General features: G+C 28.9%; 1 protein-coding gene across 1 annotated transcript in view; it reads left to right on the forward strand.

Moving 5' to 3' along the window:
- Positions 1 to 1,744: 1,744 nt before the first annotated feature.
- The window catches only part of LOC113375976 (potassium/sodium hyperpolarization-activated cyclic nucleotide-gated channel 2-like), a 149,551-nt gene continuing 134,289 nt past the window's right edge, over positions 1,745 to 17,006 (forward strand). The window contains exon 1 of the mRNA XM_026615914.1: positions 1,745 to 2,017. Coding sequence (XP_026471699.1) covers positions 1,944 to 2,017 — 74 coding nt within the window. The 5' untranslated portion in view covers positions 1,745 to 1,943. The remainder of the gene's footprint in view (positions 2,018 to 17,006) is intronic.

The raw sequence follows: 17,006 nt of genomic DNA on the forward strand, positions 1-17,006 counted from the left end.
ACAATACAATTCCTTTTTCTTTCAGAATTTAGAATATGCCACTGATTAGTCAGTATATTTGGTCATTTTTTTGCTGCCATAATGGTTTATTTTTTGTATTATATTGTCTAATAATTCATTTATAAAATATAAAGTAAAATAATCCATTGGATGTCTTATATTGCTTGGTATTTGAAGTCGGGGTGTTTGTTGATGTATGTCAAACTATTTTGTCGAACTTCTTCTTTTTGTTGGTTGGATATATCATTATCACATTCATCACTATCATCGGTGCGAATAGTAATTTCGTAAAATTTGTCTGTATGAATGTCTATTTCAAACTTATCCTCACTACTGCTTAATTCACAAAATTTACTAGTCGTTTTATTTACTATTTAAAAGCGCTCGGTCGTTTTAAATATTAAAAAAACACCATATAGCAAAGAAAAAGGCTAAAAATACTACTAAAATAATTTAAAATTATTTTCAAAATACAATAATGTTTATCACTGCTATATGTAATGTATTCAAGTTTTCGATGCAAACTGAGTCATTGTTTATAAAACAGCCTGTGCCTCACAGAGTATGTTTGGCCACTCAAGTGGACAGCCGTCCCCAAAGTGTTAATGCGCTTTGATATTTTAAATATAATATAGCTAAGCAGTGCGATTGCTTTAAAAATAAGTTCAAGAATTTCAAAATTTCAAACTATAAAAAAATCATTTTTTCAAAAAAAAAAAATCAAAATTTTCAAATAATTTTTTTTCAGTTTTCAGAAAAATTTGAATTTTTAAAGATTTTAATTTTCGATACAGGAAGTTCCAGCATATTTTGCCTTAAGGCACAATGCCATGCATGCAGCACTAGTTTCTTTCAAGAATTGTTAGCAAATTTTCTTGAATTATTTTTCTTTCTTTTACCTTCTTTCATATTTTCAAGATTTTCTCAGTTTTGTGAACACTTTGAAGATAATTCATTTCTTTTATCGTGTTCATACCTTACATTCATAAAGCCTCACGGTTTGCAAATTTGTACAGTTGTACATGCATGTATTGAATTTCTAAGAATACTCCTTTATTATATAATGTAGTTTTGAATAATATCGGAAGTAGTGCTATAGTCGTCGTATTCGTATTCGGTGCGGTGTTTTTTTCCCGATGAGTGTGTTTTCTGGCAAATATGTAATATGTAATACACATTCACATGAGACACCTACGCCACGTACACGTAACGGCAATTGTAGTGGATGGTGTGCGGTGCGGTATACACAACATGCGCATTTATCGATTGGGTTGAGCAGTTCGCTTACAGGGCGTGCATAACCTATATACCATGTCCTTCATCGCGCTCCTCGGCCGACGGTGTCGTACCGCGTCGTACGCCGTCGTACGGTCTCGTCCCGCTCCCGCTTCGTACTATATCGCCCCGGATGACTCCGGCGGTCGCCACCCGGCGCTGCCTGTCGCGTGGGCCGCTGTCACTTCCAGTTCGGTCGCAGACTCGGCGGAGACAGTACAGCCGCGCTCGGGCACCTGTCAGCCAACTCAGGCAGGCACTACAGACAAGGGCCATCTATCATGACGGGACGCCCGATTCATCTGGAATGAGTTATGACATTCAGACGAAACTTATTCACAAACTATTCGATGATATGCCATCATGATTGGAGTTCTTTGCGCTACGCGTATGTTTATCGGACGACGTTATTTGTTTATGTTAACGACATGTAATGGATCACCGAAGGGATCCTGCCGAAACCAAAATGCAGGCTCTTCTACTAACAACGACTTCGCGACAACTTATGCCTGAAGTAAACTTTTTAACACAAAGATATATTATCAAAGGTTCCATGTAATCGGCAGATAATGATGTGCTAGTGTCAATATTCAGAAAGCTCGTGTGGTGTTGTGCTTGTGCAGGATAACTAAATAGGCCTGGAGGGCAGATACAACCTGGTCAAAGTCATGTCTGTGCGTAGCCTAACCCGCCGGGCTTCGGGTCCCATAGCCCCCGGCTATGTACACAACTGCAACTATATGTAAGTCGCACGAAAACAACAGCCTAAAGCTAAATCTCATTAATAGAAACTTAGTCTTTACACACACATACCTACACAATATATAACGCATATTATATATATATATATATATATATATATATATATATATATATATATATATATGATACAGTTTTTCAGCCACAAGTCGAAAAAATAAAACCAGAACGTAAATATAAATCTTTTTAATACGTTTCGAACTTTATCATATAATGTTTCAAAGCCGAAACAAACAATATCAAGATATATGTATATATATATATATATATATCAATTTCATTTTAATCATATTATCACACTTCTGTACATTATTAGTTTTTCAATTAATTTATCATTTAAGAAAAATCCATTTTCTTTTCTTAAACATATTGTTTGCTAAAATCTCATCAAGATCATGTTTCTTGACAGATGTCCTGAAGATGGAACGTACCTAGTTCCGAAACGTCGATAGTAAATAAATAAATAAAGAAAGAAATTGTTTATTAAAAAACTTTTCTTGTTTTTTATTACTTTTGGATTCTTGTTCGAAACTCTACAAAATATACACAAATCCAAGATTCTACCATTTAATATATATATATATATATATATATATATATATATATATATATTAAATTAATTTGGAAATATGAACAAACAACACTCTTTTTTGCACTAATTTATTAAATAATAATTTTCAATAATCGAGCGACTTGTAATGGATAACACAAAATGCTAATTTAGATTTCCATATTTTAAATTTTAAATTATAACACACTGATGATGAGACAAACCTAGTCTCTAAACGTTTGTGAAAATTATTATTTAATAAATTAGTGCAAAAAAGAGTGTTGTTTGTTCATATTTCCAAATTAATATATATATATATATATATATATATATATATATGTATACTTATATATATAATATATATGAGTAACTTCTTTTGGGGCGATACATCAGCAAAAAAGCAATTACAGATTTTTAAATTAATTTTTAGTTCCGACGTTTTGACATACAATTTAATGCCATCCATCATCACTGGATATCAAAATTGGTATCTTACATCAAATAACGTGTATACAGCGCAAAAATTAGCATTTACATTAACCCTTTCCACTCGCGAACTTCAAGATTTATATGAATTTTGCCTCCGGAGCGGCTGCATCCGAGTGGAAAGGGTTTGCACTAACTTGTCAATAATCATGAGTTTTTTCCTTTTATGTAGATAGGTAAACTATGTGGAAATAGCAATAACTTGTCAATAATCATGAGTTTTTTCCTTTTATGTAGATAGGTAAAAAAATCTAAATTGTTTAACAGAAATGTTGATAGAATTAAGATTTTTGAAAATGGACTTGTGACATGGGCCTCGGACACTGTAGCAATTATAAGTTCGCTTTCAAGAATATCAAAATTTATCTACAGTTTTGTTAAAAAAATCTCATTATTTTACTCATCTACATAATAGGAAAATAATTCATGATTATTGACAAGTTAGTGCTATCTTTTGGGCTGTTTCATATCATTTGATGTAAGATACCAATTTCAATATATATATATATATATATATATATATATATATATATATATATATATATATATATAGTTATCTCACAGATTATCATTGTTGATATTCAAGTTTCCAAAAGGGAAAATAGCTATTAAGGGCATTGCTGAAGCATTTGTAATCACATCGTTATATAATTATCTAGTAATTCAGTCACAAAGAGAACGCAACACCTTAGGGTTGCCTTCTAGATAAATTTAATACTAGGTAATTGAAAGTAAATCACAAAACAAAAAAATATGTAGAACAGATTCGGTAATAAAATATAAAATTCTTTATAGCCAACTTTTTATGTAACAGTGTTCATGAAAGGGGGTTCTCACATGAGATTTTATTTTATATATATATTATATATATAAATATATATATATATATATATATATATAAGGAAGTCCCCTGCTTGAAAGCGAGTACCTCAACCTCAACCAACAATATCCAATTTGAGAATATACATTACAAATATGTTGTGTCTAATTGGAAATAGCCCGCTTGACAAGTGCGGTTTGAGAGGCAATATAAAATGAATTATAATAAGATTTTCTTAACATAGGCTCAGGAAGCACTTTTCTTCGGGAATACCTGTATATATATATATATATATATATATATATATATATATAGGTATATAACCACACTCGTATTTTGAAGCAATTTTTTCATATAAATACACTGAAATGACACTAATTCGATCCAGCGCAGTGTTTTTTGATAATAAAACAAATAAAGCATTATTCCTAAGATCAAATACACATTCTGCGAAAACATAGCTAATTACTATACTATACTATAAATACTATAACATTGTCTAATATTTATAAAAATTATATAAACTGAATTACAAAGTTAAAATTATGTATGTATGTAATATAAGTGAACTTTAGAACTTAAGCCAGAACTAAAATTAAAAGCTGAATTATTTTCGATATACAAAAAAATTAAACAAAAATTTTTTTTTGATGTTTTCTTAAATAAACAATTTTTTCCAACAGCAATTATTTTGTTAAAACAAGCAGAAAGTTGTTTGAATCATTCAAATCGGATTTTTAGTTCTCTCAAAAACTGTCATTTTTTGCACATTTATCTCGGTATCTCCAAAACGGCTGGACCTGCCTTTGCCAAAAACTAAACACCACTTCTCCCAATCATTACAAATTGAATGTATTTTGGACCATTCAAATCGGTTACTCCGTTCTGTCAAAACTTCGATTTCTATTTTCTGCACTCTTTGCTCCGTATCTCCGTAATGGCTGGACCTGCCTTTCCCAAAAGCTATTCAGCACATCTTTCTATCAATAGGAATCGAATGTTTTTTTAACCATTCAAATCGGTTGATCCGTGCGCCCGAAAACGTAACCGAAAAAATGCGTACACACAAAACGCACATACACATCCATTTTTTCTGAGGTAAACTTCTGAAACGTGAAGATAAACAAAAATTTTAATTTTCGATTTTCGGCCCATTACTATAATTTACCCTAAGGAAAGTTAAAATAACTATCCAATGAGCATCATTTTTTTTTCAACTTATTTATTACAGTATTGTGAAAATGAGTTGGACATGTTTCGTCAAACAATTCTAATGCTCGATCAGTTGCATCTTTTTCGGGGTGATTTTTATTCACAAACTTCTCAACTTTGCCCACATTGCACGAAGAAATGCACAAGATTAATGTTAATGAATTGAAACTTTAAAATAATTTTCTTTATTTGTATGATAGTTAAATTCGACTTCACATACGAATTTTTTTGTTAAAATTGATATTAGGTGAATCTGTTTCATTCGCACCCCCATAAGTTCACATTTTGCCTCTCACTCGCACGTGTCTAGAATTTTGCTCGTATGACGAAGCAACGAATCGCTCCGTTGAATTGTATCTCAAAAAACTCGTATGTCGAGGCGCTCGTAAGGCGGGGAACCACTGTATCTATATATATATATATATATATATATATATATATATATATATATCGAGTAACTGCTTCAAAACCATGTGCGCATCTCGCGCATGAAATAATACACATATAGTACCTCAGTAGAAAATACCTATTTATCGCAAATGTTTGCCTTCAATCATAACTTCCACTTGCATCAATATTAACTCAATCTTAGTTTTTGCATTCTGTAGCACTCGAAGCTCGTGTGAGCTTGCAGTAATATAATTTATATATACATTCAGAGAGAGAGAGCTTACAAATACAAAGTTCTCTTTGTCGAAAATCAATACTAAATTGGATTAAGCGTGATGTAATTGATTTATGTAACGGTAGCAAATAAATAATCATTAGACGTGTAATTTATTTCTGTGTTTGGATAAAAGATAAAATCTGTTGAATTTATGATCTGTCAAAAATCAATATGTAATTTGATACGTTGTAAATAAATAGGTTTTATTGATTTTTTACCACTTGGTGCCAACTATTTAAATTAACTTCGCACGTGGTTCGAAAATGATTAATATTTTATCATGATTGAGCTACAGAATTACTTCAAACTTGTGTAAAAATTACAGTCATACAAAAAGTAACTAATTCAATCAATTTTTTATCTATTACTTGATTACGATTTTGTTTAAAAATCAATAAAATGAAGTTTTTCATTGATATAGCATGCAATTAAGTTATCTTATTAATGCGTATATAATTATCGATACTTGATAAATTTTAAATAAGTGCTTGACCATTATTTGGCAAATAATATCATATTTCATTTCGCTTCTAATGAGATCCAATTTCATATCCCAATTTTTTCTTACATTTATTCCTGCTTACTTCCAACCTAATTTAAGTCGTTACTTGTTTCAACATTTATAAAATATTATAAGAACTCCTATTTAATAAGTCATAATTGAACTACGGTTTAAAAATAATGCTTTTGTTTTTCGAGTTTCCAAAACACATCTAAGGAATCTTTTATTAACTTCCCGTAGGGTAAGTTATTGTAATCGTCGAAAAATCGAAATTGAAAATTTTTACATTTCTCGACGTTTTGAAGGTTTCTGAACATTTTGGCATACCTCAGAAAAAATGAATGTGTGTGTGTATGTATGTATGGATAAAATTTTTTGGTCACGTTTTCGGGCGCACGGATCAACCGATTTGAATGGTTAAAAAAACATTCGATTCCTATTGATAGGGAGATGTGCTGATTAGTTTTTGGCATAGGCAGGTCCAGCAGTTACGGAGATAAAGAGCAAAGAGTGCAGAAAATATAAATCGAGTTTTTGAGAGAACGGAGTATCCGATTTGAATGATCTAAAAAACATTCAATTAGTAATGATTGGGAGAAGTGGTTATTAGTTTTTGGCAAAGGTGGGCCCGGCCATTTCGAAGATACAAAGCTAAATGTTGAAAAAAATAGCAGTTTTTGAGAGAACTAAGCGTTCGATTTAAATGATTCAAGGAACTTTCTGCTTGTTTTAACAAAATAATTGATTTTGGAAAAAAAAATAGTTTCAAAATAATTTTTATTGCATTTTTTTTTCTCAAAAAAATTTTTTTTGTATATCAAAAATAAATCAGATTTTAATTTTAATTCTGACTATAGTTCTAATATATTTTAAAGAAATAATTTCAACTTTGCAATTCAGTTTTTATAATTTTTATAAATATCAGACATTGGTACAGTATTTATAATAATATATTTGAAAAAATTTAATATTTCTTTAATTTTTTAATTTTAATATTCCTTTAAACATTTAATTTGCCTTAAGGCACGATGTCATATACTAGTTGAGAAATAATTTGATCCAACCAGTTATTCAGAAATACTTTAATTACATGCTAAATTTAGATAAAATTTAATTAAAAAAACGCTAGTGTTTCTAATTAAATTTATACATTAAAGATTTGTATTTGTTGATGTTCATTTTATGAGTTACAAGCCTTCAAAATAGCTCGCAGGAGTTTTTCTCAGGGTGGGTCTCAGGGTCATACATTTGGATGCAATTGGGGCACTCTAATTTATTTTTTTTCAAATTTCAATCAATATATATATATATATATATATATATATTTATATATATATATATGCGTGTGTGTATTTATGTATGTATGTATATGATGGTAATTTTATTCACACCTTTCTGGTTTTTACAATTTCCTTAACGAGCACAATTTTTAGAAATGCTGTTACGCACAATAAAAATATGCAGAAGAGTTTGATATGGGGGTTACTGCGGGACATTATATTGATTTTTATTTTTTGTATTTTCTGAGGCGGTTTTTCATTATTGAACAAAGGTTAACAACTTAAAAATACTTATTGTACCAATGTTTCAAGTAAGGAAAGACGAGAGGTCTTATCAATATTAGTGACCCATAATTTTTAAAGATGTATTTTTATTTTTGTCATATGGGGGTTGGTAGCATTGTGATAAGCGTCAACTGCTAATCAACGTTTCAGGCAACCTGATATCAAGCAGTAACCTGATATCCATGTTTTCAAAAGTGAAAATAGCTATTCAGGGCATTGCTGAAACTTTTGTAATCACAAAGAGTAGAACAGTTTCGTTGACATTTTTTGTTAATCAAATATAAATTTTTTTACAAGGCAATTTTTATGTAGCCAATGCCCATGAAAGGGGGATTTTCACACGACACTATACTCGAGAACTAGAATTAAAACCCCAAAAGAAAATTTGATATCACAGTGCTTGATATCGTGCTGACCAAGGTTGGCCTTGAATGCGTGCCTGGATTGTGCTAGCCCACGCCTTTAACCATTACGACAATAAAAAATTCAGTATTACTTCTAATTATTGATAATAACATTTATTGACATGCCCTGTTCACATTGCAAGATTGTATAATTTTATTGGTGTGTCTCCTGAAGAGAATTTGAGAGATTAAAAGCTTCAACATCCAACTGGAATGTTTTTTTTATTATAAAATTTGTGTTAGTAAAAATTTTCAATACAAGTAGTTTGTATACATTTAAAAAAAACTATTAAAATTTCAATAAAACATGAATATGAACTGTAGACAATTATTGTATAATAAATAAAGATCATAATAATTTTATTGGACAGAGGTATCTCCATTATTTATATTGTCAATGGGCATTTGGCAGAAGCGTCGCAACGGCTATATATCTAGTTTAAATTTCACTCTATGTACAACCTGAAAATATATAATATATTTATTATATACTAAAATAGATTTTTATGTGAAAATAACCTTTCAGGTTATTTGTGCAATATGTCACTTCACTATTAGAAGAATATTATAATTTCATCATAAAAAGTAAGAACACCCATAGAATTGACTTTTAATAAAATTAGGTAATGGACTAGTGGTGTATGGCATTGTGTCTTAAATCAAATTGCTGGAACTTTTCGTACCAAAAATTAAATATTTTAAAAAAGATAAATTTTTTTTTTTAAACTTTGAAAAAAATAGTTTTTTGAAAAATTTTAAATTTTTGAAAAAAAATTACTTTTTTGAAAATAAAACTTTTGGATTTTTTTTTTTAATATTTCGGAAATTTTGGACTTTATTCAAAGTAATCGCACTGCTTTAGCTGCGTAGATACGAAATATTGCAGCGCGTAAGCGCCGCATCGCCGCCTAACGGACAAACGATGTTACGGAATTTAGAGAAATGTGAACAAAATTAATACACATTATTAAAGTCTCCATAATAGATCTGATAATTTGATGCGCATATGTCTAATGATCATTTTTGACCACCAAATGGCATTTTTTCATTTTTTTTTACTAGATCTCCGAAACTGCTAGACCTGCCTTCCCAAAAATTTAATCAGTTCTTCAAGTTGTCAATACAAGTGAAATGTTTTTTTTAATTATTGAAATTGGAAGCTCAGTTCTCTTAAAAACTTAGTTACCGTTTTTGGCACTTTTTGCTCCGTTTCTTTGAAACGGCAAGACCTGCCGTTACCAAAAACTAATTAACATGTCTCCTTATTAGTAGGAATCTTATTAGTTTTGAATTATTCAAATCGGTTGATCGATGTTCCCGAAATCGCCGACGAAAATTTGTATCCGCACACACACACACATACATCCATTTTTTCTAAGGTATGCCAAAATATTCAGAAACCTTTGAAACGTAAAGATATATAAAAAATTTCATTTTCGATTTGTTTACAATTACTATACTAAGGAAAGTTACAAATACATCACAGCGGTTTACATAACACTAACAATAGTAATTATTGCTCTTCAAATAATAAAACACATATCAAACATAGTTGTTTCAACCACATCTCTTTTCGTCGCCAAATTTTGCCTAAGAAACTGTATAGTATTACGAATTCGATTAAATTATATTTTTTTATAAATGTGCGAAATATCTAACTTTGTCGGGCTACTTCAAACCAATATACCAGTATTTATATACCTATAACTTCAACTATTAGAAAATTTCATTGGTCACTTTTCACTCGCCAATAGGAAAAATATAATGTCACCTCTATGTAATTTCAAAGCGATTTCGTACCGCAGCGGTAGATTTAATATTGCAGTTACGCGATAATGCGATAAATAATGTCGACGAGTCAAATTGACGCCAAAGATTATTATTGCCGTCGTAACTTCTAACTGTATTGATTTTATAATGTGAAGACTAAAATAACGGCTCCCGAACAGCTGTTAATCCGAAACCGTCGGGATATAAAATAGTTCCGTTGCTTCTAATATATCGATTCGCAATAAAGTCTCGATAAAATGTATTATGATTGGGGCGAGGTGGATGAAAAATATTTTCCGGAATCGGTACACTCGTAAATAAGATCTTTGCATTTAAATCGCCTCGTTCAAGGCTGATGATAGAAGCTTACTTTTTTCGATTATTTGTACATTAAATCATCGGTAATCATTAAGACAGATTATAATATTTTTACGGTAATGTTTAAGCTTAGTAAATAATTAGGACTATTGCCGGTCAGCATTATTCTTTTAATTACTTCACGGATACAGCGAGAAAACAAAAACTTGCATTCAGAATACGTTGCCTTGCAATTTTGGGTACATTTAATCTATTTTTTTCACTTCATATACTTTATAAAATATTTTGTATTTGATAAACTGAGAAATCGATACAAATCGTTTTCAACTTTCTTTAATTTACTATAAGGTAAGTTATAGTAATCGTCAAAAAATCGAAAATAATTTTTTCCATATCTTCACGTTTCAGAGGTTTCTGAACATTTAGGCATATCTTACAAAAAAATTGATGTGTGTATATGGGTGTATGTAGTATGTATTGAATACAATTTTTCGTCGACGTTTTCGGGAGCACCGATCAACCGATTTAAATGACTCAAAAAGCATTCGATTGGTATTGATGAGAAGACGTGCTGACTAGTTTTTCGAAAGAGTTGGTTATATATACAGCAAAGAGTGCAAAAAATAAAAATCGAGTTTTTGAGAGTACGGATCATCCGATTTGAATGATTCGAAAAACCTTTTGCTTGTATGGACAAAACGATAATTTTTAAGTAAAACAAAAAAAAAATATTTTTTTTTTCATTTTTTTTAGAATATCGAAAATAATTCGGATTTTAATTTTAATTTTTAGCTAAAATTCTAAAGCTAATAATAAATAATTTTAACTTTGCAAATCAGTTTATATTATTCTTATAATATGAGATAAGGCCCTTCCATTACAACTCCGTTTGATTATGTTATGTTTATTCACTTTTCATGTAAACTTATAACGTCATCGTCCAATTTTTTTAAAACATTTAATATTGATCGAATATTTTATTACGGAACGGGAAGTTTCAGCAATTTGCCTTAAGGCACGATGCCATACACCACTAGTTTCAAATGTTTTATCTACTTTTTATGAATATTCAACTTTTGTCACATATTACATATTTACTTTTTCTTACGTATCACGTACCTTTTCTTTTTTTTACACATTACATATTCATATTACATATTTATTTTTTTATATACTTTTTATCAACCCTCTTTTGCATATTACTTTTTCATTTTTTTTTTACGTATTACATATTTTTACTTTTTCTGACGTATTGCATATTTACTTTTACCTCACGTATTTATTTTTTTCTTATATATTACATATTTATCTTTCATAAATATTACATATTTACTTTTTTACATATTATGTTTTTACTATTTCTTACATATTTATTTTCTTTTTACATATTTACTTTTACGATTACAAACTTTTCTTTTTCATAAACAAAATATTTGATTTTTTCTTGTAAATTACATATTTACTTTTTTTATATTATATATTTACTCTGTATTTGCATATTGTTTACGTATTACATACTTATACTTTTTTTGACGTATTGCATATTTTACTTTTACTTTACATATTACATATTTACTTTTATCTTACATATTACATATTATCTTTTTCAAGGTATATTACATACTTTTTTTACATATTACATATGTATTTACTTTTTCTTTCATATTATATATTTATCCTGTTCTTGCATATTACTTTTTTATGTATTACATATAATTTTACTTTTTTGGCGTATTGCATATTTACTTTTACCTTACATATTACATGTTTACTCATTTCTATTATATTGCATATTTATTCTCTTTTACATATTACACATTTACTTTTTTGTTATATATCACATATTTATCTTTATTTACTTATTTTCATTTTTTTTCAGATATTACCTACTTTTACTTTATCTTAGGTGTATTTCATATTTATTCTCTCTTACATATTACACATTGACTTTACTTATAAATGATATTACATATTACTTATTCTGTTGAAATAGTTCCTACAGATTACATATTCACATTTTAAATTTCTTAATGGTCACTTTTTTCGAGCTGAGTTAAACTGCACTCGATCAAGTGCAGTGAGAGAGATTCTATTTTATTCTATGTACTACATTAAAATTTAATTTTTTGATTTTTACGCAATTTTTTATGCCTGAAAAGCATTTTTAATTGATAACATATTTTTTATTCTATATTTTGTAGTAAAAATTGATATCAATGCTGCTTGATATCAGCAATAAGCGAATCAGCTTGAAAAAGCGAATTTTGAACAATTAGTAAAAGAAAGTGGTACACTACTAAATACGTATATATATATATACGTATATATATATATATATATATATATATACTAGCTAACCCGATAGACGTTGTCTTGTATCCACGTCTACAATTCAAAATATCTAATTATTTAATACCCCTATACTAATATTTACCATTTAGTTAAAATAATCATTGATGTTTTTAACACTGTTGCCTATACCGAAATGTATGTACACTAATGTAGATGATGTTGAATGTAGAACTCCACTAAATAAAATGATGAGTCCCAGTTTCTACACTTACAATTATACAGTAAAAACTAAATCAGCCACATCACTATTTCCATTAAAATTGTTTATGAAAAATTTCACACTATATTTTTTAAAACGAATTTGTTTTCAATATATCAATTCACTTCAATACCAAGGGATACACAATATTTTTTGTCAGACCTGTAGGTCTTTAAATAAATAAATTGTTTTGATTACTAATTCTCGAGCATGTCACAAGTAGTTGTCATTGTTGGCAATGACTAAAACATAGATTTTTCAAGTTAATTTCGTAAAAGTCAATTGTCTGCCCTTGTGACTTATTTGGGTATCAATTATACTATTTACTTCGAATATGCCAACTGATTAATATTGTGGTTATTGAAACATATATTCTCAAATTTAGCTTCATATTAGAAACTGAAATGTGCCATGTTAGACATAATTGTTAATATGCATAAAAATATTTTGGATATTAATATTAATATTTTTACCAGTAGAATGACTCGTGTCAACATTAATTTTAGTAAGTGATTTTTTTTGCAAAACTCGCCATCTGTTTTTGATACTGCACATCGTTAAGTTCAAATTTGTTTACATATAGACATACTTTAGTAATAATATATATCACAGCCCTTAAATAAAAAAATAAGTACATACTGTATTCTATATTATTTTAATTTGTGGCACATCTCAGCTGTTTTGCGGCAATAATAATGTAGATATTACATTTTTCTTATTCATAATCCTGAATTATGAATAGGAAAATTAATTATTATTATAATGTATTATTTTCTAGGCTTATAATTTAATCTAAATTCAAATTTGAAGGGAATTTACATCGTCAAAATGTTTTCAATGTCAAATCAAATGATATATTGTTTTTTCATTTTTTTCTATTTATTTTTACAATATTACTATAGTTTTAAAATTTATCACATCTTAAAAAATTTCCCTTAACAAAAACTAGAAGGATTTATCAAAATTCGAATAATGGCGTAGGAAGAGTTTGAATTCATACATCCGCAAAGAAGAATTGTATATATAAGAATTTTATATATAACATATATGTATATATATATATATATATATATATATATATATATATATATATATATATATGAACACATAAACCTTAAGTTTTGATATTTGTTGTTATGTTGAAAAGTAACATACTAAAGTTATATTAGTTACGATGTAGGTTATAAATATACCTTCTGTGTCAGAAAGTTTAAATCAAAGTCATGTATGTTTTTGCAAGTTTCGAGATATTTTGATCCAGAAGTGTGAGTAAAGAACGAATGAAACATCAGTAGGTTCAATAGCGACTAATTATAGCTTTTATCGCTAACTAGATTTTATCTTTAATAGCTATTTTGTTGAAGTGCTGCTGCAGGCTCAATGCCAGTCCTAATGTAACAGCAATCTCTATAGGTTATTGGGGTCTCAGTAACTTCATTGATAGGCAAATAGCACGCATGCAAAAATCAATTTCTTGTATGGCGTACTATATTGAATTATCTTTATATAAAATGCACAGGGCTGAATTTCCATTTTCTTTTACGTGACGACATAGTTTGCCTGACTTCTTCAGTGGATCGAAGATAGATAGGACGATTACGCAACAATATAACTTTAAATTATAACTTGATGTTTACAGATGATTTTTTAATATATATTATAATTTTTTTATTCTGTGATATATTATATTTATTGCAATTTTTAATTGTTGTTACAGGGTAAACAGGTCCACCACTGATATCTCAAAAATCAGTAAAGTTAAGAATTTTTTAACAACAATATTCGAAAGTATAGCGAAAAAGATGCATATACAGCCATAGCCTTGATTCTTTTGACGTTGATATTGGGAGATAAAAGGCAATGTTTAAAAATCCATAACAAAAGTATTTTCTTGCGTTATTAGTTTTTGTGGCCACTGTTGCTTTTAATATAAATTTATAAGTATACGTTTTTTAGTTGTTTAAGATGTATTGTTACCTGGGTGGAGTAAAAATGACCAACTGAACCTTCATCCTGGCAATGGTGTAAAAACTAAAAAACAGCAAATAAAAAAGTACATTAAGTTAAAAAAATAAATTTTACAAGAGATAAGGTAAATAAATATTTATTCAAACTCTGTTGATGAAAATTTTTGACAAAATACTAGAGCAAGGTTATTTACAGTGTTATCTTTTTAAAAAATGCAATTATAAAATTTATATTTTGCATTGGTTGAATAATGTATCTATTATTTCGTAAAATTGCTGTAAAAATAAAATAAAGATATTGGATCTGCTTGCTCCCTGGTCGTCTCACTTTTCTATGTCTATGGAGTAAAAAAAACAGGTTACAAATTTTTACTATATTATTATTACTTTATTGACATAGTTAGTAATGTTTACTTTCCGGGTCTAATTTAGATTTTTTGAGATTGTTCACTTTTTTTAAAATTCAATCTTTTATCGACGTTTTCTTAAAGAAGAAGTCTGCAGCGATTTCAAAAATTCAAAGCTATTTGATGAAACTCGAAAAGAACTTGTGTTGATTAGTTTTTCGTGATAATCGCCCGAGCCCTTTCTTTAAAATTATTGATCAGTGCAAAACTTTTCGTGCAGGTTTTCGCAAAAAAGCTTTTTAAAAATATTTACATTTATTGGTAAATTGGTAGATACGTAAACTGGTGAACAGGTAAATTGGAGGATATCTAAAATGTTGGACAAGACTGCTAATATGTAGACAGAAAAACAGATTGCCAGGTTAATTGGTAGACATGTATAATGGGATGAAAGGTAAATTGGTTGACATGTGAAATGGTGGATTGAATAACATGTTGATAGGTAAATTAGTAGGCAGGTAAATTGGTAGATAGGTAAACTTGCAGACAGGTCAATCGGTAGACAGGTGAATTGGTGAACGGATAAATTGGTAGACTGATAAACAGGTTGACAGGTATATGGGTAGATATGTAAATTGGTGCACAGGTAAACTGATTGACAGGTAGAGAAGTAGACGGTTATATAGAAAGGTAGGTTGGAAGACATGAAAACTAGTAGACTAGATATAACAAATGTGTATTTTTGTTCAAATTTTTAATTGGAAGTCAAACACGGCGAAACGTGATCGGGTACAGCTAGTTTTTAATAAAACATTGTTTTTGAAACAAACAATTGAAAGTTTTATCGCTGTCTTTAAAAGATGTTTGATTTCTATTCTTATTGATTATTCGTGTATATTGGTGATTTATTTATATAACTTGACTGAAAGCAAAACGCCACTTACACCTTATTTACTATTCTATAGCTAAATATAAAAACTTTATATTATTTGTGCCAGCATTTGCTGGAATCTAGTAAAACCTTTTATCATCTTTGATGCATTCATTCTAATTTTTAACAATTCATAGTCCTTATGCTACATGGATACAAAATTATCAGTAATCACAATTGCCGTAATATTATTAAAATAAAACATATTACATATGACATTTAATCAATCAGAAGAGTTGAACGATTGTCGGCAAGACTCGTTCAGCAAATGACGTCACAGTCCTCTTCTATCTTTATCCACTTATTTTGCGCTCGAATAGCAGTCCATGTAGTATGAGGTCTATGCAAAAAACGCCTCATTTTAATAATTTTTTAGTGTGAATGAAACATATGAATAATAGAACAAATAGTTATTTAGTTTTTAAGTTTTAAACTTCATACTATTTATAAATAGTTTTTCATTTTTTTTTACTTTTTTCGATATTAAGCAGTTAACAACTTTTCTTTACTTGCAAAAATAATATGCTGCAGTAAACCTTTCATAGAACCTTATCAGAACTCTAGTTACTTCTTGCAGTGATAACAGATTTTTCTATTTTTTTTAAGAAACTTTAAAAATTTGGTAGAACTTTGTAGAAGAAAACTCTTAAAGACTTACCTGCTAGTAAATAACTTCGATAGGCATCGTTAGTTTTCTAATACTATCCATTGTTCGAGGACGATACTTGGACTAGGTTTCTCTTCGATTGATCGATCTAACGCTTGATTCATGGGAAAACTACTGAGCAAATCAGAATATTTCTCTACCCTTTTCTCTTCGAATCATATTTATTTATCAAAAACGCCTCATTTTAATAATTTTTTAGTGTGAATGAAACATAT

The sequence above is a fragment of the Ctenocephalides felis genome, unplaced genomic scaffold (assembly GCF_003426905.1).
Source record: "Ctenocephalides felis isolate EL2017-DRISC unplaced genomic scaffold, ASM342690v1 CF-g0.4_SCAFFOLD_01886, whole genome shotgun sequence".
Lineage (NCBI taxonomy): Eukaryota > Metazoa > Arthropoda > Insecta > Siphonaptera > Pulicidae > Ctenocephalides > Ctenocephalides felis.